Raw genomic sequence first — 22788 nt, 5'->3', positions numbered from 1 at the left:
ACCAATGTGGTTGTGATCCTCAACCTTGCCCGTTTCTTTGTGCTTCGCTTCAGAAGAACTTGGGCAGCACACTTGAAACTCCCACCTGCTGTGAAATTTCAACTTGGGAGAGGTCTTGCAGATGCAGGGTGACCACCTTGTGTCTTGTTGCTATGCTCAACCTTGCTATGGTGTAAGAATTGATGATTTGAAGGTTAAACTGTCACATCTGTCATACCCTCACCTTTTAGTTTGGTTGTCCTTTGCCCAGTTTGGTTCCTTTGACACTGATTTCTGTTTCAGTTAATTAGTTTAGTTCATTCAACTCATCAACACATGCATGAGTAACACAGACTACCGCCATCTTCATCCCTTCCTTGCCCTGCACCTACCAATCACCCCTCCACATACCAACTGCTATCATCCCAATCTTCACGTCCCTCAGACCCCACCTTCCACCAACTTCTCAGTCATCATGGACTCACCTTCACTACTAACAGGTGAGAAGGGCTCTGGGAAAACTCAGACACGGCAAAACATTGGGACCTGATTATATGAACCCCAAGATCTTGAAGGAGTTTGTTGAGTAGTCGTGTGGAGTTCTCCAGCACATTTTTAATCTTGAGTCTCAGCCTGGAAATGGTCCTGACTGTGTGGAAAACATCATGTGTGTTTCCAGTACTTGAGGAGGGCCAACCGAAAGTCTTGAATGATTACTAGCCAGTGACCCTGACCTCACACTTCGTGAAGACCCGAGAGAGAATGGTCTTGGTTCACTTCTGACTCCTGGTCAGATCAGCCCTACATCCTCTGCAGTTTGCTTACAGGACCATGTTGGAGTCGACGACGCTGTCATCTACCTGCTGAACAGAGCCTACTCACGTTTCGGTAAGCGGGGCAGCACTGTGAGGATTATGATTTTTGCTTTCTCAAGTGCCTTCAATACCATACAGCCCTCATTGCTGGGGAGAAAGCTCTGTTCAATGCAGACTGGCATTTCCATTGTATCTTGGACAATGGGTTACCTGACTGGCAGACCACAGTTCGTGCAGCTTCAGAGCTGTGTGTCAGACAGGGCTATAAGCAGCACTGGGGCCCCACAGGGTACTGTATTGATTCCCTTCCTGTTTACCCTTTCACCTCAGACTTTAGATACGACACTGAGTCATGTCATCTGCAGAAATAATAACTCAACTATAGTTGGGTGTATAAAGGCAGGATGGGTGGATGAATATGGGGCCTTAGTGGAGGACTTTTTCAAATGATGCAAGGTGAATCATCAGCAGTTCATCATCAGTAAGACAAAGAAGATGGTGATGGACTTTAGGAAGACTAAGCCTGCATTGCTCCCTGTTACTGTTGATGGTGAGGACCCACAGGTACCTGGATGACAGACTTGAGTGGAGCACCAACACAGCGCTGTTTACAAGAAGGGCCAGAGTCACCTCTACTTCCCAAGGAGACTGAGGTCCTTTGGAGTATGCAGGCCTCTCCCTCACATGTTCTACCAGTCTGTTGTTGCCAGTACAGTCTTCTATGCGGTAGTGTGCTGGGGCATGGGAATCAACACGACTGATGTTAATAGGCTCAATAAACTGATTAGAAAGGCTGGCTCTGTTATATGAGTCAAACTGGACACACTGGAGACTGTGGTAGAACAAAGGATCCTGCCAATTCTCGACAACATTTCTCACCCTCTGAGTTCTCGACAACATTTCTCACCCTCTGCATGCCACCTTGGATGAACAGAGGAACTCTTTTAGTAATAGACTAAGACAACTTTGTTGCTCCAAAGAGCACTATATGAGGTCATTTTTACCCTTGGCCATTAATGAGACTACCTATAGCTGAGGAAGTTATGAGCCCCCTCCTGTAGATTGTTTGAGGTAGCCTTTTTTTATATTCTTTCATACTTCTAATATTTGTATATCTGAGAACTTGTAATGCTTCTGTGGCACTGTAATTTCCTTTGGGATTAATAAAGAATTTATCCAAGTCGTTGATCATTAGCACCTGCTTGTTATCTTTGTTTGATCAAGCACCAGGCTATATACCTACAGAGTAATCAAGTGGTCTGGTATGTAACTTTCTTTAGCAAAATACAAAAAAATCACTAACTTTTTTTGTAAAGTGTTTGGAAATCTAAAAATTTGTTCTTTTCTACTTGCACGCTAATGCAGAAGACACAAATAAAGCATCTAAAACCAGATTTTGCACTTTTGCACAGTACTGTATATTGAGTTGCCATATGGATGGAAAGAGCCAACTTCAGCTCTACTTTAATGTGCAAGACAGTTTAAAATGTTACACTATAATTTGAAATTACTGCATGTTTTCTGATTGTGGAATTACGTTGTGCTTGAATGTAAAAGTTGACAAATTGTATTCAGTAATGTCTCTGGGTTCTATTCCGTTCTGAATATCTTTGTAAATGTATTTAAATAGCAGTTCATCTAATATTATACAGTAATGTTGCTATTTGCCAAAAAGAAATGTAATCAGTGTTGATTGAACAGGTGTATGTAGGATGATTGGAATTGACCTAGGTTAATATCTATTTTTAGTAGCTGGACGATACAAATCCAAATATTTTTTTCCCCACTTAGTTTCTGTGTTGGATTGCTAATCTCAATTGGCAATTGGCTCCAACAGTTCTACAAGAGGAAGAACAAAAATTCTTTTATTTTTGACCACTGATTACTCCAATGGCTGGTATAGCAAACATGTTGGAGTGTTTCCAGTTGAAACAGCTTGATGAATTTTCAATGCCTGCCTACGATATAATAACCACATCAGAGAATAATTAAAAGCCAATATTGTTCTTAAAGCTGAAAGTTTGTAAAAATCACCATAAAAGTTCAGCTAACTAAAGCTGTTGTTTTAATAATTCACACATTAAAGATAAGTTGGCACATTTTATTGCTGAACCCATTAGCTTATTATTGATTAAATATTCATTTAATGTTTCACTTTTCATGTGATTTTAAAAATTACTTAGCAATTTCTGCATGTGAAAGTGAAGTTATGTAGACGATGGACAGTGAAAAGAGATTTCAACAGATCCTTAAAATTGAGATTCTTGGATATTTTATGTTTTGGTCTGTTTTCTGTTTACATGTTCACACAAATTAAGCATTTTATATTTAAAAAAATGCCACCTCTTGAAAGATTTTGTTCACTCTTATTTTTGATGAGAGAGAAATGCAGTGACCCTCCAAATATTGCAGTTATCCAACAGCACTAATGACCGAAATTTCATTATGCAGCTTTCAAAGTGGAATGATTGTGTGCAATTTCCTTGGGTGCTCTGAATTCCTTCCTTGTCCCAAAGATGTGCTGGTTTTTAGGTTAATTAACTATTGTAAATTTCCCGTAATGTATGTGGCTAGTAAGTGATGTAAGTGGCTAGAGTAGTGTTAATTGGCTTGTGCAAGAGAGAAGGTTACAGAAATAATTGTCAGAATGTGACTGAATTGTTCTGACAGCTGGCATGGATGTGCTGTGCCAGTAGCCTCCTCCTGGGTAATAAGGAAATATAATATGAGCGTAATATTATTATGGATCTGATCGAATTCATGTAGTCAATCTGATAGTGTTGGATGAATATGCATGTAGAGATAACCCTAGTCACTACTGGAAATCCATGAAAAGGCAGTAACAAGAATCAGGCAGGTTAAGACACATAGAAATTCAAATAGTGTTAAATGTCTTCTCTTCCTTGCCTCAGCAAAGCTGCATTCTAAAGGCATTGATCTTGAGGCCCCTGGAAGCATCAATGGAATTCCTGTGATTGAAGTGGATTTGGATTCATTTGAAGTTAAACCCTGGAGGAAACCAGGTAAGTTTGTTTTACCTTTCAGTGTTTAGCACAGTTTACCTTGCAAATGCACAGTCGGCTTCCCTTGTCATCTAGTTCCTCAGAGGCATAGCTGGCAGGAATGGTTGGGCTGGGGTTTTTTTTAGTGTGTTTTAGCACAATAATTCTTGATTGCAACCATTAAAACAGCTAATTCTGTAAAACTGACATCAATTTCAGCAACTTCCCTGTTCCTGTGGAATTTCCAAAGAGGAAGTTTTACGGAGCTTGAAAGAATTAAAAGGAGTCTGGGATCATTGGACTACAATTTTCCTGTATGAATTTATTTGAATATTGAGTTGTTAATGTGAAGAAATATGGATTTTGATGCAGGCAAAATTACACAGTGAGAAACTAGTTACAGTGAAGTTTTCTCCACAAATATAACATTAAAATGTAATATATGATTTAGATAATTAAATGTAATTATGTATGTATTTCATAATACATACAAGTATTATGAACAGTTCTGGAACAGTTATTACCTCTCAACCATCAGGCTCTTGAACCAGAGGGAATAAATTCACTCAACTTCACTTGCCCCAGCACTGAACTGTAAATATTTATTTATTGTTTATTTATTATTTTTTCCTTCACTTTGATTGTTCACCCTGTTGGGTACAGTCTTTCATAGATTCAGTTACGTTTCTTGTATTTACTGTGTATGCCCGCAAGAAAATGAATCTCGGGATTGTATATTTGCTTAGAACTTTGAACTTCTCATTCAAGGGCAGCATGGCCAGGGGATTATTCCTTTCTCTAAGGAAATGTTACTGTATATCTATGTCAAAGAAGCTAGAGCAACAAAGACAGATACTGGTTCAGGTTTGAGTGTCCTGGGCAAGAACCAGTGCAGAGAATGTGGGGCAAATGATGGCATCCTGTGTTGTCTACAATTTATATGGATGGATGTCGGAATAGAAGGGCAAGGTTAATAAAAATAAATAATCCACTTGGAAAGTTGGAAGGAAAATTTGCTGTTGGATTAATTGGCCCTTAAGCAATGTGTACCTATTTTCTTTCCATATTTTTTTTCCCCTTAGGGGCTGACCTTTCAGATTATTTTAACTATGGCTTCAATGAAGAAACATGGAAAGCTTATTGTGAGAAACAGCGAAGACTTCAGTTAGGACTTGATCCTGTCGTTGCATCTGGTTCAGAGAACAAAATATTGGTACAGAAAAGTTTTGTTGTTTAACAACTAAAACGGATAATGATTAACTTGTAACTGTGTCATAGAATGTAGAAATCTTAAAAATTCTTTGGATGGAGTAAATTCAAACTGAAATAAAAAATTACTTGAATATTTCTTTTGCTTTGAAAGGTAATGAGTCCAGGTTTTTTATTCTGAATTGGTTAATTACAAGAAACCAGGAACCTTGAGGAAGTCTCCTTGTCAGAAGTTGAATAAAATGTGTGTCAGTTCAATGGTCCGTATTTGGGGATAATGTACAGAGCACACTCCATGGGCCCCAGATTTTCTTCCTGGCATTTACAGTAGCATGTGAGCAAAGAAAGAACTCATTTTTGTACACTTGATTTGGTACTCAAAATGTCAAAGCACTTCATGGTTTATATGGTGTTATCGCATAGATAAATGTGGATGTTTAAGGAAAATGGATAGTTTTTTAATAAATAAGCTTTTGGTAGTTATAGGTATGAGAAATATTGTCTTAAGTGCATACTATCATATAATCCTTTCATCCATGGATTTCACTGATAAGACTTTGTTAACATTTTGTATATCTGCTTTAAGGTATTATTTAAGACACTTTCTTTTTACCTAGTTTCAGCAAGGGAGAGTGTGCAATGTGGAGAAGGATGTCGAAAACAACTTGCCAAAAGTGGAGTTGAAGACTGATTTCACATCTCCACCTGGAGGAAGGATGAAAGCAGGCCCACCACCCAATAGGTAAGATGCACAGCTACTAAAGTCACCCAGTGTTTCTGTTGGAATGTTAAATAAGTCTTAAAGTTCTGTACAACAGGTGGAGCTGAAGAGAAATGTAAATTCAGGATATATTTAACGTTGATAATACTTCAGTCAGAAATTACAGATTGTGAATGAAGAAAATCTAAAATGTAAAATTCAGCACTGAGCTATTCAGATTAGGAAATTTCCAACTCCAAAATCAGTCCATGATCTGCATTAATCTGACCAGTCTAAACCAGCTCCAACAGTCATGTAACATAATTAGCATTCAGGTTTACAGTGCAGTGATGTAACTTCTAAAAACGATGCAAGAGGAATTCCTCCGACGCTACTGGTTTCTTTAAAATGGAAATGAGTGTACACCAAATCTTTAATTTTTATACAATATACTGAAATGCATATTCATCACCCTTTAGAAATTTAATCTTTAGTCATTTAATCTGTAAAATTTAGTGATATCTTGCATGAATAAATAGGATATTTTTACAGCTAGTGAAATCAATGGCATTGTATTAACCTGATGCATAATCATTGATAGTGGCTTTACTGAAGACCATTAAATAGCCATGGGTATTACACTGTTTTTACTGGATTTAATATAATATTGCCTGAACTGTTATTTGGAGTCACTGGACAAAGCCAGCATTGTCTGCATGTAAATCTCCTTACTCACCTTTACTTCCAAGAACTTGAAAATGTAATTTTTCTGGACTGAACTCTGTATGTATCTGTGTGCTTTTCCTATCCATTGCAGTGAAGTAATACTGAACCCTCAGCATAAAAGGTTGAGCGAGCTAGGGTTTTTCTCTTTGGAGCAAAGGAAGATGAGAGTCAACTTGATAAAGGTGCATAAGATCACAGTATAAGAAGCATAGATAGAGTGGACAGTCAGCACCTTTTTTCCCCAGGCAGCAGTGGCTAATATCAGAGGACATCCTTTTGAAGTGAGCGAAGGAAAGTGTTTGGGGGTGGATACAAGAGGTAGATTTTTTTATACAGACAGTGATAAGTGGATGTTGGTAGAATTGGACACATTAGGGACATTAGGACTCTTTTATGTAGATGAAAGATTATGGGCTATGTAGGAGCAAAGAATTATGTTGATTATTGAATAAGTTTAAAAAGTCAGCACAACATCGTGGGCTGAAGGGCTGGTACACTGTTGTACTTTCCTATGCTCTAAATTAGTAATGTATGAAAACTAAAGTTTTCCCTTTATCCTAATAATTTCCTAATTATCGTGAAGTATCACAAATGTTTTCATTCTCCCCACCCTTCCCATTTTTGCAACAGTGCAGGACCATTTAACATTTGCATGCATGAGTTGTGGCTTGTGGAATTATTTATATATAGGCAACCCCTATGTTATGGGTGTTTGGGGTAACAGAAATCTGTCCTTACAGAATTCACAAATATGAAAACATTTAAATAAAGAACTTCCTCTTTCAACTTGTGTTTCCTGATGCATGCGTGTTATGGAAAGTTGTGATATGGTTTATTTTTTAGGAACACAATCCCCATTACGCAGGGATCATTTGTATTTACAGTATATATAACATTGTTGGAAAATCTGATTTAACCAGATATTTTTAAATGATACTAATTCTCAGAATTTTTATTTGACCCAACTTTTTGGAACTATCAGATTTAATGTAAAAATTAAGTGTTTCCTCCAGAAAACTTGCGGGCACAATTGACGTTATTGGTGGATACACGGGTTCCATCAGGAGAGTAGAAGGAAGGCGGCGAGACAAGCATGGAGGAGATGAGAGTACAATTCAGGTAAAGTAATTTCTTCCTGATATTAATGGCAAATAAAATTAGATTGTTTTGTTATAAGGATACATTGCTGTTAGATGTTATGGACAGAACATATTTCAGTTCAGTGCTTTGTATGGAGTTGCTTCATTGTGAATTGTGTAATTTTGATTTGCTTCTAAGCTGTTCAGTGCCTTGGTACAATATTGCAGCAAGATCATAATTTCAACAGAAGAGATGAGAAAGGTATTTAGAGTGGGTGTCAATCTTGGTTTGGGTCAGTATTAAATGAAAGTGTTACATTATATGAGAATGTAACACCATATACAAAATGTGTGAATGGTTTTGTCAGACTTGTCATTTTCCTAATCAGAAATTAATTCAAGACTCCTTCAGTCTGTTCAGGTGGATGGAAAAGGTTCTCTGAATCTATTTAAAGAAGAAAGTTTCCCCAGCATCACAGCCAATGTTTATCCTACATTTGGATCATAAATATTAGCTAGTCATTTGACTTGTTCCTGGAATCTTCCAACTTGACTATTGTAATGACACAGAAGCAGATGGGAATAGCAAATAATTCAAGACAAGTACAATTTTTGTTCATAGATTCTATCAGTAGGATGCTTTTAGACTCTTTTAATTACTAGTTTTGCGAAGAATTAATTGAGGTGGTTTCTGGAGTGCCATTCTTTAGCAGAAAGTTTTTAAAATGGTTTAAAATCCATATGTACTACGGATAATCAGAAAACGTTTTGCCTGATTCAGAAAGTCATTGAAATCATTTGTATTATGCCTTCATAATCTTCGCTGAAATCAAATTAAAAGGGTAATTTGTGCCATTATAACTTCTATAATTAATACTGATGTCCTTTGAGAAAGATTTTCCTAAAACCATAACTGAGTAGCTGTATATTTAGCAAATAGAATTGGCATATGCTGATCAAGGTAGGTTAAGGAATTGGGCAAACAAATGGCAAATGCAGTACAATAAACTCATGCACCTGGGCTATGGAAATCAGCAGTGAGATTGTTTTTGTTTTAAACTGCAAAAGGGCCTAACAGAAGAGTAGCCTCAAGATTGGTAAAGAGCTCAGTGAAACATATTCCAGAATAAATCAGAGCCAGTGAAAACTAGCACAATTTCAGTATATATAAAACAGCAAAACTCCTGACAATTTGGGGTAAGGGGTGGGCAAAGAAACAAGATTTTTTATAGTGCACTTGTCACTGCCAAGTTAAAACACTTGATTTTGATTTTATTTTAGACAGGATACTGAATATGTTGATAAAGAAAATTTGGCATTTGAAAAGCAAAAATGGTCCTTGCTGTGGTTACAAAAATATTAGTGGTTTAAGTATGTGTATATACAATGCAGTGAATTCTGATCGAGTTCTGAGTGGGAACACTAACACTGTTACATATTGCCTGCTATAAGCTCAAGAAGTCATCGTATCTGTAATGATGTTTGTGAAACCAGGAGAATTAGGGTAGGAAATCTGCATGCAAACATTAAATGGAAACACACAGCAAGTCAGGCAGCAATTGTGAAAGGAAAAATAAACATTTCAGGGTATTTAAATTGCAACATTAACTCTGCTTCTCTTCCCCATAATGCTGATTGACCTGCTGTAATTTTTATTCAGATTTCTAATACTTGCAGTCGTTTGGCTTAGTCTAGCCTTTTGACTTCGGACTCAACTCCTGCTTATTTACCAAGTACTGTATTAAATAACCCAGCGGAGTATTCAGTTTAAGGGAAAATTAAAGATTAGCTAGCTATTGTATAAAACAATATATTTTTGTTTGGGAGAACAGGTTCTTGGAGACCATGGAAACAAAAGACCACCATTTCCCACGCCTACAGGCCCTCCTCCTCCAATGCCTGGACCACCCCCTCATTTCTTGCACCCACCTCCTCCTGTCACAAGTGGACCGCCACCCATGCACCCACCAGGTAAGCTGTTAAATATAGTTGTTTCTAATTTCATATTACTAAATAAGGATTCAATAAGAAATGAATAGCAGGTAGGATAAATACTGGAATTTCTGTTGACAGAAACAGATTTTAAAGCACAGCTCCCAGGAAATTAACTCTGCCAGAGCTAACCTGTAAATTTACTATTTGCAGTTTGTCATATTATTTAATTTATCATCTACGCTGATTTAACTTTTTAATTTGAATTTTGAGCACCTTGATTTACCTCCTCCACAGCTAAGGGGAATTTAGTCAAACATTTTAACTTGCTTCTTATCTCATGATTTTCCATTAAATACTTCAGTTATTGTTATTTCCAGAGAGACACTGAATTTAGTTTTTTTTCTAAATTTACTTGCTTCACTGCACAATTTAAAATAATTACGTCAAGGAGTCTTTACTTGTTATAAGACATGGAAGTGAAATTAGGCCATTTGGCCCATTGAGCCTATTCTGCCATTCTATCATGGCTGATTTATTATCCCTCTCGCCCCATTCTCCTGCCTTTTCATAATGCATTGGAGCAAAATTTATTTATAACTTTACTGAATAGATGAATAGAGGAGAGTGATTAGGATGAAAGTTGCTTTTGCCCACCTGGATCTGTAGAGATAAAGTTGTTATTTGCTGTTTTAGTAGACATTGTAAATCAGAAAGGATGCTAATTTGGTCCCTGGTCTGTAAAGGGAGTTAGCAGTATAGTAATTTATTTTTGAATTCCCTAAATCAGGAGGTGATTTTGAAACGTATATACCTATGTAGAATGGGTAGAGGGGGAGCTGAGTGTAGATATATTATCGTCATGTTGAATAATTTGCCAACACTGACCTGAGCTTACTAGGAGTTCCACAGCCATAAATTATCCCAACAGGGGAAGATGCACTTGAATTTAATTGGGTAGATAAGTTGCATCCTAATTTCAACAACATTGTTTGTAAGAGGAGAAGGAAATCTGTAGACCTATATATCACTTCATGTCCTCCAACAGATTACAAATGCCAGTCAGTTTGCCTCCTATTTGCATCCAGCAAGTAAAATAGCCAATTTCCAATCCTCTTCCACAAGTTTGTCCTTGAGCTGTAGATCAAATTGACTAAATTGTTGTTTGTAGGATGCCTTTGTAAATGAAGAGCATCTGGAAACTTATTCTATTTGTTTAGTTGAGTTCAAAACCTCACAAAATAATGGGTATCTCCTTTGAATCATGAGTAAGAGGCCCCTTGGTAAAGGAAAATTATATTTTTGGCATTTAACCTTATACACTGTATAAAGTTATCACTGTTGCCACCTGACTAGTAAAAGAGCTTAAGAGAAAATCTGCATTATCTTTTGTTTGGGTGTATCATTAACTCACAGTTTCAGTGTATAACAGTTCTTGCACTGCTACTGAAACATATCTCTTGGATGCAGTAGAATTTATATTTATCTTTTTAAAATGTGCGTTTGGGAGCCCGCTCAACAAAATGTTTGGTTATCAGTCAGATTAATGTGTCAGTAGTCTGGTGTTATTTACTGTAACTATGTTGGTTCCTCTTACTGTAACTTAGCTATGTTACTATGGTTCAGAAGGAACCTCTCTTCAAGGTAATTGGAGAACATTTTATCAATTAAAGTGAATGTTACGAGTCAGCGTATTTTTTTCTGCACTTGGTTTGTTTAAAGACAGTGAAACTTTTTGTGTTTACAGGAATGCCGCCACCTGGGTCTCTACCAGGTAATCCTGCATTCAATTTACATATACAACTGTGAGAAATGCAATTGGTTATCTCAAAACATTGCAATCAGAGGCTGATAATTCTGCTGCAATTAGCAATGTAACTTCCTTTTCCCACTGAGTTCCATTTTGGAGTTGATTTTACAAATATTAGGAACAACATTAGTGAGATCATCTCACAGTTGGTGCAGAGGGTTAAAAGGATAATTAGTACTTTTGTACAGGGTCAACTTTAACTTTCTGACAAAGAAGAACTCTTCTAACTGAAGATATTTTGTAATTTATAACAAACACAATTCTATATGAGCCCATCTAAACCCACGTGTAAAATTCAGATTTCTTGACTTGAACATGTTGTGCATGGATAGTACAGATACACTTGACTCTTGCAACATTTCCTCAAATATTCCTATTAAGTTAACTGTTTATTGCAATACAAAAGGACAGTGTATGGTGTGTGGGTCTTGTGTGTAAAGAAGCTGGGTAGTTAGTTTTAAGACCTGCTGCCAGTGCTGAAGTAACATTGGACTCCTGACATATTTTTGCAAAAAGTTGAAAAGTTATGTCTGTGTTTGTCTCTTCAATGTGACATGTTGAAGGCACTTTAAAGCTATCATTGATGCCCAAGCTGACACTTAGTAACTCAGCACTGATCTGCGATTTGGTTTTGTAAATTTCCAATCTGTACTGCTCTGCCAGTTGCAAGATAGATGTTGAAACGACTGGGGAAAAGTCTGTACAATTATTCATGTTGTTTCTGCACTTTACAGTGACTAGTTGGATCAGAGGAAAAACTGTAATATACCAAATAGCTGTTACTAAAGAATTAAAATCTACTGTGTAAACTCCCAGACAACAAACTTTGTAGTTTTAATGAACCATAGTTTGTTTGGCTGTGTAAAATAAACTTTTTTTCTTTATGCAGGATTATTTCCACCACCAATTGTGCCCCCTCCAGCTTTACTGTTGCCAACTGTAGAAGGGTAAGATAAAATATGTTATCACAAGTTTCCGATTATCTGTCAGATGCACATTGTACTGAAAGAAAGATTTTGCATTCTTGTGTCATTTAAGGTAATTTCTCAACCACTATATAGTCAATATCCTTTTTGTTTGAACCTGGAAATTAATAAGCTTTCAGAATAGGCATGTAATAAATAAATTTAAAGGTGTTTAAGGAGGGCTATTTTGTTAAACAGAACAATTCTATGAAAGGCTTTGGATAATTGTCTGATTGGCTCACACATTAGTGAGCCCCACTTCAAAGAAGTGTATTCTTTTCAAATTTACTCCATTTTACTTGCTAATTATAAAGCATTAATTGCTGCTTTCTCCTAATAGATTCCCTTCTTCCAAGGAAGAGTCTCTCCCTCAGTTGTAAATTAAGCTCTGAAGATCTAGGGAGGCAGACACACTAATCATAAAAGATAGTCATTGGCACAAAGAAAATTCACGTTTAAAATGTAACCTAAAGGATGCAATTACCGAGGAAGGCTAATCAGGCTAATCATTTTATCGTAGGAATTAAGCAGATATTTTCAAGGTTTTTCTCTCAGTCTGAGTTCCAACCATGCTGGGGTGAGAGCGATCAGTGGGAGAAGTTGTATACTTAACATTACTGATCCAATTTTGAGACTAGGATTCTGGTGGAAAATAAATGGGCTTGCATACCAAATGTTATTCCATATTTGCACCACCTTCTGTACATATTAAGTTTTACTCCTCACTTTTGCCTCCAACTTCCACTCAGCACTCAAATTTACTTGGTCCATTTCCAACTCCTCCCTTCCTTTTCTAGATCTATGTGTCTCTATCTCTGGAGACAGCTTGTTTACTGATGTCTGGTACAAACACACGGACTCTCATGGCTACCTGGAATATACCTCCTCCCATCCTATTATTTGTAAAAATTCCATCCCCTTCTCTCAATCCCTTCATCTCCACCACATCTTCTGTCCGGATGAACAAAGGAAATGTCTTCCTCCTTCAAAGAAAGGGGCCTCCCTTCCTCCTCCATCAATGTTGCCCTGAACCGCATACTGCATCTTCCATTTCACGCACCCCTGCTCTCACCCCTTCCTCCTGCCACCCTAGCAGGGATAGGGTTCCCCTTGTCCTCATCTACCACTCCACCAGTTTCCGCATCCAGCACATAATTCTCCAGAACTTCTGCCAACTTCAGTGGGATCCCACCACCAAGCACATCTCCCCCCAATGCCCTTCACTTTCTGCTGTCCGCAGGGATAGCTCCCTACGCAACTCCCTTGTCCCTTCCTATTGATCTCCCTGCTGGCACTTACCCTTGCAAGCGGAACAGGTGCTACACCTGCCCCTACACCTCCCTCACTACCATTCAGGGCCCCAAACAGTCCTTCCAGATGAGGCAGCACTTCACCTGTGAGTCTGTGGGGGTTATTTACTGTGCCCAGTGCTGCTGTATATCAGCGAGACCTGACATAGATTTTCCCGCCGAGTACACGCTGTTCACCAGAAAAAGCGGGATCTCCCAAGGCCACCTGTTCCTGTTCTGATATGTCTGTTCATGGCCTCCTGCACTTTTGTGATGAGGCCACGTTAAGATTGGAGAAACAACATCTTGGATTCCATCCCGAGAGCCTCCAACCTGATGGCATGAATATCGATTTCTCGATCTTCCAGTAAAGGTCCCCCCCCCCCTTTTCACCATTGCCCATCCCCTTTTCCCTCTCTCACCTTATCTCCTTGCTCACCCATTACTTCCCTCTGGTGCTCCTCCCCCCTTTTCTTTCTTCTATGGCCTTCTATCCCCTTCTGTCAGACTCCTCCTCCTCCAGCCCTGTATCTTTCACCAGTCAACTTCCCAGCTCTTTACTTCATCCCTCCCCCTTCAGGTATCACCATGTGATTCTGTCTCCCCTCCCCCAACCTTTTTAAATCTACTTACTCAGCTTTTTTTCTGCTCCAGTCCAGCCGAAGGGTCTCTGCACGAAACGTCGACTATATTCTTTTCCATAGATGCTGCCTGGCCTGCTGAGTTCCTCCAGTATTTTGTGTGTGTGTTGCTTGGATTTCCAGCATCTGTAGATTTTCTCTTGTTTGTCATTAAATTTATGGTTACTAGCTTTGGACCCCCCCCCCCCCCGCCCTGAACCCTAAACTGGCTGTTCACCTTATCTTCAATTATATAAATGTTTGTAAGTCACCCCTCAGCCTCCTACTCAACAAGGACAAGTCATAACTTAGTCCAGCCTCTTCTTGTAACTCAGACACTCTGTTCTTAGCATCCTCATAATTCATTTTTTCACCCTCTCCAGTTTAGGAGGGTGATCCAAATATTATCTTGCAAACATCTTGTACTAGTTAACTCAATTTCCCCACTTTGTGTACTCAATATCCTGACCAATGAAGCAAGAATGTCAAACAACTTCTTCACTACCCTACCTTCCTTTCAAGGAACTTGCCTTTGGATCTCTCTGTTCTACAGAGAGATTTACTAGAAGATCATCAAAAAAAACATTTGCTTTCTAGAGATAACATTTTAGGTTTAAAGTTAGGATTCAAATGAACTTTGTTTCTACTTAGTAACTGAATGAAGAGGGATCAAATTGGTTTGTAGGTATGATCAGGGCAAGAAAATGGAAATGAGATCATCAACACTCATAATTAACATTTGAACAATCTTTTCACCAACTGGTGGCAGTACTTTTTGTTGGGAATCACTGTTCCCCATATTGTCAACTGTAAATCTAGAGTTTAAAAACTAAGTTAGATTGTGTGTAAATTTAAGAAAAGTAAACTTTTAATTTCAAAATGAAATTGAAACCAGTTGATGTTGCACAGGAGAAAATTAAACTGTTGATTTGAATTTAAGGGTTCTGTAAAACTCAAGTTCCCTTTAAAAGTTTACCAAATTTGTTGAATAGAATTACCTCCTTTCAGACATCTTTCTATTGAATGATGCGATGTTGGTAGGTCAACTTTGCTTGTGTTTCCATTGATGTTGTAATTTGCAAGATATAATGGTAATAAATTGACATTGTGTGAATATTATTTCTGATCCCTAATGTATTTAACTTCCTGCTCTTCCAGTGCTCCACCTCCAGGCTATGACACCAGGCCACCCCCTCTATTTCCCTATAATCCTACAGGTGATTGTTATTCAATTTCACTGGATATATCCTTATCTAATATTCAAGATATGTATTCAATATATGTTACAGTTGTATGTTTTAGTTAGTACCTCCAATAACATTTTCCTGAAGTGCAGAATCTTTATTAAAAATTCTTAATTTTGATTTTGGTCATTATATTGAAGTTCTGTACTCCTTGGGTATGTTGTGTAAATAGCCATTGTAACCTTTTGCTTGCCTGTACGATTGAGATTTCTTACTTAAATATTTTTCAATTTCTTGTTCATATTTAATTTTTTTGTATTTATTTTTCTTACATAACCATTTGTTACATCTATTATTGACTAATTCACTTTTTGAAAAGATAATTGTTGTAAGTGACTTCTCAATTGATATGATTTTTGCTGTTAAGTGTCCACTCTGCTTTCTTAAAATTTATTTTCCAGAATCTGGACTAATTGGTTATCCAGCAGTATCCACAGCCCAAACACCCTGGATTAATACACTTGATAAAACAACCAATAGCCCCTGGGAGTACAAAGGGGCACGACGAGAACGAGACCGCGAACGAGAATCTGATCGAGACAGAAATCGTGAACGAGATCGAGGCCCAACCCCAACGACAACTGAATATAAGTGAGTCAATATTATTCTTTCTTTGCTTGAAGGATGTTGACATCACTGGCATTGTCATTATTTTGTTGTCCATGCCTCATTGCTCCTGAGGGGTGGAAGCAGTTTTAGGAGAACCACATTGATAGTTCAGGCATTGGATAGGATCCAGACCAGTTAGAATGGTACATTTCCTTCTTGAAGCTCATTAATAAATTTGATAGGATTTGGTAATTAATTAGCAATTTCATGGTTACCGTCATTGAAACGCGCTTTCTGTAAATTCCCAGTTTGATTTCTTGAAATTAAAACTCAGCTGCTGAAACGAGAAAAGGTAAGTGCCAGAATTGAGAACAAAAATGTTAGTTGACTACATAAGCTGTTTAGAAAGGGTGAGAGCAGTCCATTTGGGAGTAAGCGGATAAAGCAGAGGCTACGACAATGAGTAGTAAATCAGGATGAGATTAAAGTGATCTGATCAGGATTTAAGTTACGGCTGCATGTAGTGACGATGCTATTCCAAGACACAGTGCGTGTGATTATTCAAAATAACATACAAAATGTTGGTAGAAGTCAGCAGGTCAGGCAGCATCGATGGAAAGGAATAAACAGCCGAGTCCTGATGAAGAGTCCCAGCCTGAATTGTCAACTGTTTATTCCTTTCCATGGAGGCTGCCTGATTTGCTGAGTTCCTCCAGCATTTTTGTGTGGGTTACTCTGGATTTCCAGCATCTGCAGAATCTCTTGTGTTTATAAATTATTCGGCTGCTGTCTTGTTCTTTCAGCTTTTACCTTGGGGTAAGAAATGAAGTATAATGAAACAATTATTAGAGTTGTCTTTTCACTCTTCATTTCTCAAAAGAAATTTTCCCCTTGAGGTTTACTCTTGGCATGAGGATAGGTAATGGGATCATGTCATGTGGATTAATTTCTTCCCTCTTTGCTGTGACTGCTGAGAGATGGTGAGAAACTTTTAACACTCTTTGCAAGCCAATAGCTAATGTGCTATGCCTCTGAGACCAGTAATATTACAACAGTGATGTTGACAATATCTTTGAAATAGTTTTAGATTAATATTCTCAATTAATAAACTGAAAATTATGGTCAGCCATTATTTTTTCATTTGTTCTGATGTTTTAGAATCAAAGGACTCATACAGTATAGAACAGGATCCTCCAGATTAATATTTCATGTAAGATGTAAAGTACCTGTCTGCTAAATCCATTTACCATCACTCATGCCATAGCCTTCAATACCATGTTGATGCATTGTGTAGCTAGATACTTAATGTTGTAAGAGTACCTACTCCACCAACCATTCATTGTATTCCAAATTCCATTTGCATTCTTAGTTAAAAAAAATCCTCAGTTGGTTGGATATTCAGAGTCACAGAGCACTGCAGCTCAGAAACAGGCTATTCAACACATCTGGACCATAGCCCTTCATACCCCTGCCATCTATGTACTTCTCCAAATTTATCTTCAATGTTGGAAGTGAAACCCTCTCACCAGCTTCCGAGTGAAAATGTTCCCCTCAGGGTCTCCTACGCACCAGAGAATAAAGTCTTAACCTTTCCATGTAACTCAGGTCCTCAAGTCCCAGCAACATCCTAGTAAATTTTATCTGTACGCTTTAATTCTTATATGTAGCTATCTTCTCAGTGCACAGTACTCCAAATTTGGCCTCACCAACTGCAAATTCAACGGAGTTAGTACTATGATTTATGGAGGCCATTGTGCCAAAAGCTCCCTTTACGATTCTGTCTATTGGTGACATCAAGGAATGATGGTTCAATATTTCCATAAACACGAGGAAATCTGCAGATGCTGGAAATTCAAGTAACACATACAAATGCTGGTGGAACACAGCAGGTCAGGCAGCATCTATAGGAAGAAGAACAGTCGACGTTTTGGGCCGAGTCCTGATGAAGGGTCTCGGCCCGAAACGTCGACTGTACTTCTTCCTATAGATGCTGCCTGGCCTTCTGCTTTCCACCAGCATTTTGTCTATATTTCCAGTTGCTTTTGTTCTACCACACTACTCAGTACCCTATCGTTCACTGTGCATCCTACCCAGGTTTGTCCTTGCTAAGTGCAACACCTCACACTTGTCTGCTTTAAATTCTATATGCCATTTTTTTAGCCCATTTTTCCAGCTGGTGCAGGAATATTAACTGTACACAGCTACTAGGAATTTGTTCCAGTTAATCAGAAATGTGTAGTATTGCCTATCCTCAATTATTTATGTTTTTGCAGCAGAGAACGGAACTATGACAGAGAGTATCATCGGAGCAGAGATCGCAGTAGAGACAGAGAAGAACGCCACAGGGAACGGAGGCACAAAGATAAAGATGATTCCAAGCACAAGTCATCAAGGCGGTGTGTACTTTTTCAGAAATTCTGCTTCCGTGAATTTTGTACATCGATACTTAATCTTATCCAAAGTATGTAGGTCGGTTTTGGTGAAATGGTCAAGCAGAGAACCATTTGGACACTAATGATTACTTCAAGGGATTACATAATCATGATTCAAAAATTACAATTAAGAAATTACCCATTTTGATTCCTGGAATGGAATGTTGTCTGAGGATTCACTTGGTTTTAAAAGAGTATAATCTCATTGAAACAAACTTCCTATGCTGCTGGACAAGATAGGTAGATAATATTCCTACTGACTGAAGTGTCTAGAACTATAGCTCAAGTCTCAAATGAGATTTATTCAGGATTGATGAGAAATTTCTTCACACAAAGAATTATTAGCACTATACAAAAAAAAACCGAGGCTCCTTAAAATTGAGCCATCTTGCTTGAGAGGCTTTGCTCCCTGTAAGTTTGACAAACTTGTCTCTTGACCATGTGGTTTTCAACGGATGATGTGATCTAAAGCCTCATTAGATGACCAACAGCACCAACCCCAAACTTTGTCCATGCTTTGTCTGGCTAGCACCAGATGAAAAAAACAGATAAAGTTAATGCAGAAAGGTGGTGCTGAGGAAAAAGAATACGAATGCACAGAATACGAACATGGACCCCATGGTCGCTTGACTCCTTCATATGTAGATTTTGTTTAAGGATAGAACAGGAAAACAAAGCAGTGGATCTTTTGATGAAAGGGAGAGATATAACTCAAGTAATAAGGAAAGGAAAATTCAGCTACTAACATTAGAATTAAAAGGAAATAGAATCTGTTGAACACAACGACATGGAGGTTTTAACCCACATTAAAACATGCATTGCACCATAAAGGTTCCTCTTGACTATGAAGCTCTAAAGAATGAAATGTTTAATAGAATGCAGATGCACTTCCAGACTTATGAAGAAAGAAAAGTTAAATAGTTATCTGCTGGTTGCTTTAATACACCTAGCCTCAGGGTGAGTCATCCCAATTTTTTTTGCCAAGACTGGACTTAAATTATTTTCTCAAAAGTAACTCTTCTAGCTCTGTGTCTAAAGGCAGCAACTAGACTAGCAAGCATTCACAAGAAAATACTAGGGTAATTCAAAAATATGCTGCAATGGGTTACCTTGCTTCAAATTCCCAGAATTACTGGCACTGATTTTCAAAGAAAAATACTTACATTTCTCTTCATGACTTCTATTGAGAAAATTATGCTGGATCCATTAAAACAGTGGTTCCCAACCACCGGGCTGTGGACCGGTACCGGACCGCGAGGAAACGATATGATTTGGCGATATGAGTCAGCTGCACCTTTCCTCATTCCCTGTCACGCCCACTGTTGAACTTGAACACACGAGAGGTCATCAGTTGCCTAAACTCAGCGATACACTCGTCAGGGATTACTGGTTGGCCTCAGGTAACCGGCCGGCGAGAATCTCCATCGCTACTGGCCTGGAGTGTGGACAGATGGGCGCTGCCTCTAAACCTGTTTACCACACCGAATGTTTGTGGGGAACCCAGTGCTAAAATGTTCACGAATGACCTAATTCAGGCTCAGGGTTTCGTAAGTAGTAGAGCAGCTACCTCGCTGCGATCTATGGAAAGTCATCCCTTGAACCAAACTTCTATCAGCTGATATATCCTACCTACCTACAAGGGGGCAGGAGAGCACCCTTTCTGCACTCCTCTTCACTCTCCGGACTGCGGCCCCGGCACAGGGACCTGGCCCTTAACTTGTCCTCTCACCCCACCCACGACCAGCCGCACCTGGCCAAGGCGTCTGGCGGCGGGCAGTTGGGAAGCTGGAGTTTGGGCCTGGAGGCTGTCCAATGAAGTAATGAAGCCCTCAAAACTGCTTCGGCACCCTGAGTCCAAACACCTGCACTTAAAGACAAACGCGTTGAGTTTTTTGAGCGGGAAAATGGTGAGCAAGCACTGATAGCCACGAAAACTAAATTGCAGAATAGACTGGACATAAGGAACCCCCTTCGAGTATCGCTGTATTCCGGTTGTGATTAACACCCCCCCCCCTCCCTCCCCCACCCCATCAGCCAGTCCGCAGTGCAAAAAAAGGTTGGTGAGCCCTGCATTAGAGGTGTGAACATGAACAATGGTAGCTTGCATTGAGTAGAGGTCAGTCACCAGTTTATTTTATCATCTCTAGGTGTCTGCATAGGCAACCATAATATTTAACCCAGAAAATATTTGTTCTCAACTTTACTGGTTTCAGGATAACTTTCTCAGTAGAAATCACTGGGGACAAAGTAAGCCTTCAACATATTTTAAGATGCTCATAACTGTAGTAGGATTCCAGTTGCCTTGGGAAAATTATAAACATTGATAGAAGAATCACAAATCCTGAACAATAAATTAGATCCATTGGTACAACAGTTCATCTGCCTACAGCAGCTACTGATTCTGCACTTGATCTCAGAACTACAAAGGGTTACTTCCTGTTGTTTATTTAATTTCACAGCAAACAGCACGAGAACGAGGAGGGAGAAAGTCACAGACGTCACAAACACAAGAAGAATAAACGAAGCAAGGAAGACAAAGAGGCTGCAGATGAAGGTACTACGGCACCAGAGGCAGAGTCAAAGGAATAACTCATTTGCTGAACTGGTCCCCATATCAGGTCATATTCATGACGCTGGTTCTGTGAATACCACCATGGGGAAGAATCAACTCCATGAACTCTAAAGCCTAATAGTTCAATGTGAAACCTGATCCCACCTTTCTATGTACTTACACTTTGATTTTTTTTTGTAAAATGTGCTTGTAAAACAAACATTAAAAGTTTTTTTTCTAAATAGTTTATGATTATCTTGTAATTTAGGATGACAAATTCAAGCAGACAGATTTAGAAAATTTCTAGAAAATTACATCTGCATTATTCAAATCTATTGCAAGTACTGACTTCAGAAACAAATCTGAAAGGGTAAGTGAACCACTATCTTGATTCACATGGTTGAACTGCAACTTTAAAAAGCTTGTCAGACCTGACTAGATAGATAAGTATTGAAGAATATTTAATTTCATGTTTAAAGACAACCCCTTTTACAACCAAAAGGACTGCCCTTTAACATTGAGGTTTTGAATATGAACCTAATAGGTGTAGTAAACCCTCAGGCACTTCAAGTCTGGGACACACTTTTCTCTGTCCTCTGCATCAATATAACAATTCAGCTCCCATCACCCAGAGTGACACCACCTTCTCCATGTTTAAATTCTACTTCTCATTTGAAACCACAGCCTGCCCCTTGCAGTTATGGTTCCTTGTTTAAGATCTCCCATGAGATACCAACATCTACTCTGTCAAGTCTCCTTGTATGCTTGAATAAGGAATACAGGCCCAAGGCCACTGGAGTAAAAAGTGATTCTAGCAATCATCAATTGTAAACATCCTCCGCACTATCTTACCTAATAATTTTACAGCATCACAGTTATGAGTATTTACCTTGTTAACACCAAGTAATTTGTGTAATAACATTTAAATTGTATCATTGCTAAGAAAGAAAGCAGAGACAGAGTTTGAGTTCAGCCTCCAGAATTTATTTTCACTGCTACATTGAAGTAGATCAGAAAAAAAATGAACTGGCATTTGAATGCAAAAATTGACTGCATATGCAGGTAATGATGAATCTTTTAAAAATATGTTCACTAGGTCTGATCCTGCTTCTGCCAATTCAATGAATAATTCCATTTTAGAGAGTTGCACATCCGTGCTCCATGAAGTCCAGTTACATGACAGATGTATCTACCAAAACTCAAACTTTGGATATACATTTGGAAATTTATGGCAGGGCTTTGTTCACAAACCCTGGCACCTTAAAAGTTTTTAATAAAGTTTATAAAAACAGCAAAGTATCAGGTACACTGCTGCTCAAAATTGCATAGCAACAATGCACTTTGGTGAATTGGTAATTTGCACTGGTCTTTCATGATTAAAATCTTGATCATTTTTGTCTTGCCATTTTCATACACAACTTCCTGGCCATGAGACGACAGTGAGAGTGACTCTGTTCCTCTGTTCTTTCAGCATTGGGATTACAGCCGAGTTGCTCATGCCTGCTGTGGAAACACCATTCACGGCAACAATTTCGTCCCCACACCTATAGAGGATAGAGAAAATTAAATTCCATTTCACTGAACATGAAGACTAAAATGCATTTTGTATTGAGACATATTAAGAAAAAGCAAGTATTCAGGTCTTGACTAGCCTACATCTTGTTTTCACTTACTTAGCTTGGTTTAGCAATGAATTAGTTGCCTAATTAAAATGCAACTTGTTGGTGCGTGGCCTAGTGGGCAAGGCATCAGACTAGTAACCTGAAGGTCACTGGTTCGAGCCTCAGCTGAGGCAGTGTGTTTGTGTCCTTGAGCATGGCACTTAACAACACAGTGCTCTGGGATGTCACCGGTGCCAAGCTGCATGGATTCTAGTGCCCTTCCCT

General features: G+C 38.5%; 2 protein-coding genes across 8 annotated transcripts in view; one reads left to right on the top strand and one right to left on the bottom strand.

Annotated features, from left to right (window-relative positions):
• LOC132398026 (pre-mRNA 3'-end-processing factor FIP1-like) overlaps window positions 1-21144 on the top strand; it is a 52141-nt gene extending 30997 nt beyond the window's left edge. For 2 of the 4 annotated variants that reach the window (XM_059976932.1, XM_059976935.1), the window contains exons 6-16: window positions 3707-3817; window positions 4879-5009; window positions 5623-5747; window positions 7433-7550; window positions 9343-9481; window positions 11190-11216; window positions 12142-12199; window positions 15285-15343; window positions 15772-15961; window positions 18193-18315; window positions 20811-21144. In XM_059976932.1, the coding sequence (XP_059832915.1) occupies window positions 3707-3817; window positions 4879-5009; window positions 5623-5747; window positions 7433-7550; window positions 9343-9481; window positions 11190-11216; window positions 12142-12199; window positions 15285-15343; window positions 15772-15961; window positions 18193-18315; window positions 20811-20940 (1211 nt within the window). In that variant the 3' untranslated portion in view covers window positions 20941-21144. The remainder of the gene's footprint in view (window positions 1-3706; window positions 3818-4878; window positions 5010-5622; window positions 5748-7432; window positions 7551-9342; window positions 9482-11189; window positions 11217-12141; window positions 12200-15284; window positions 15344-15771; window positions 15962-18192; window positions 18316-20810) is intronic. The other 2 variants (XM_059976933.1, XM_059976934.1) reach the window with 2 other exon arrangements.
• Window positions 21145-21864: 720 nt separating this feature from the next.
• lnx2b (ligand of numb-protein X 2b) overlaps window positions 21865-22788 on the bottom strand; it is an 82897-nt gene continuing 81973 nt past the window's right edge. For all 4 annotated transcript variants that reach the window (XM_059976928.1, XM_059976931.1, XM_059976929.1 and 1 more), the window contains exon 10: window positions 21865-22446. In XM_059976928.1, coding sequence (XP_059832911.1) covers window positions 22311-22446 — 136 coding nt within the window. In that variant the 3' untranslated portion in view covers window positions 21865-22310. The remainder of the gene's footprint in view (window positions 22447-22788) is intronic.

This window comes from Hypanus sabinus, chromosome 8 (assembly GCF_030144855.1).
Source record: "Hypanus sabinus isolate sHypSab1 chromosome 8, sHypSab1.hap1, whole genome shotgun sequence".
Classification (NCBI taxonomy): domain Eukaryota; kingdom Metazoa; phylum Chordata; class Chondrichthyes; order Myliobatiformes; family Dasyatidae; genus Hypanus; species Hypanus sabinus.
Note: the sequence above shows the minus strand (reverse complement) of the source record. Positions and strands in the feature narration are given on the sequence as shown.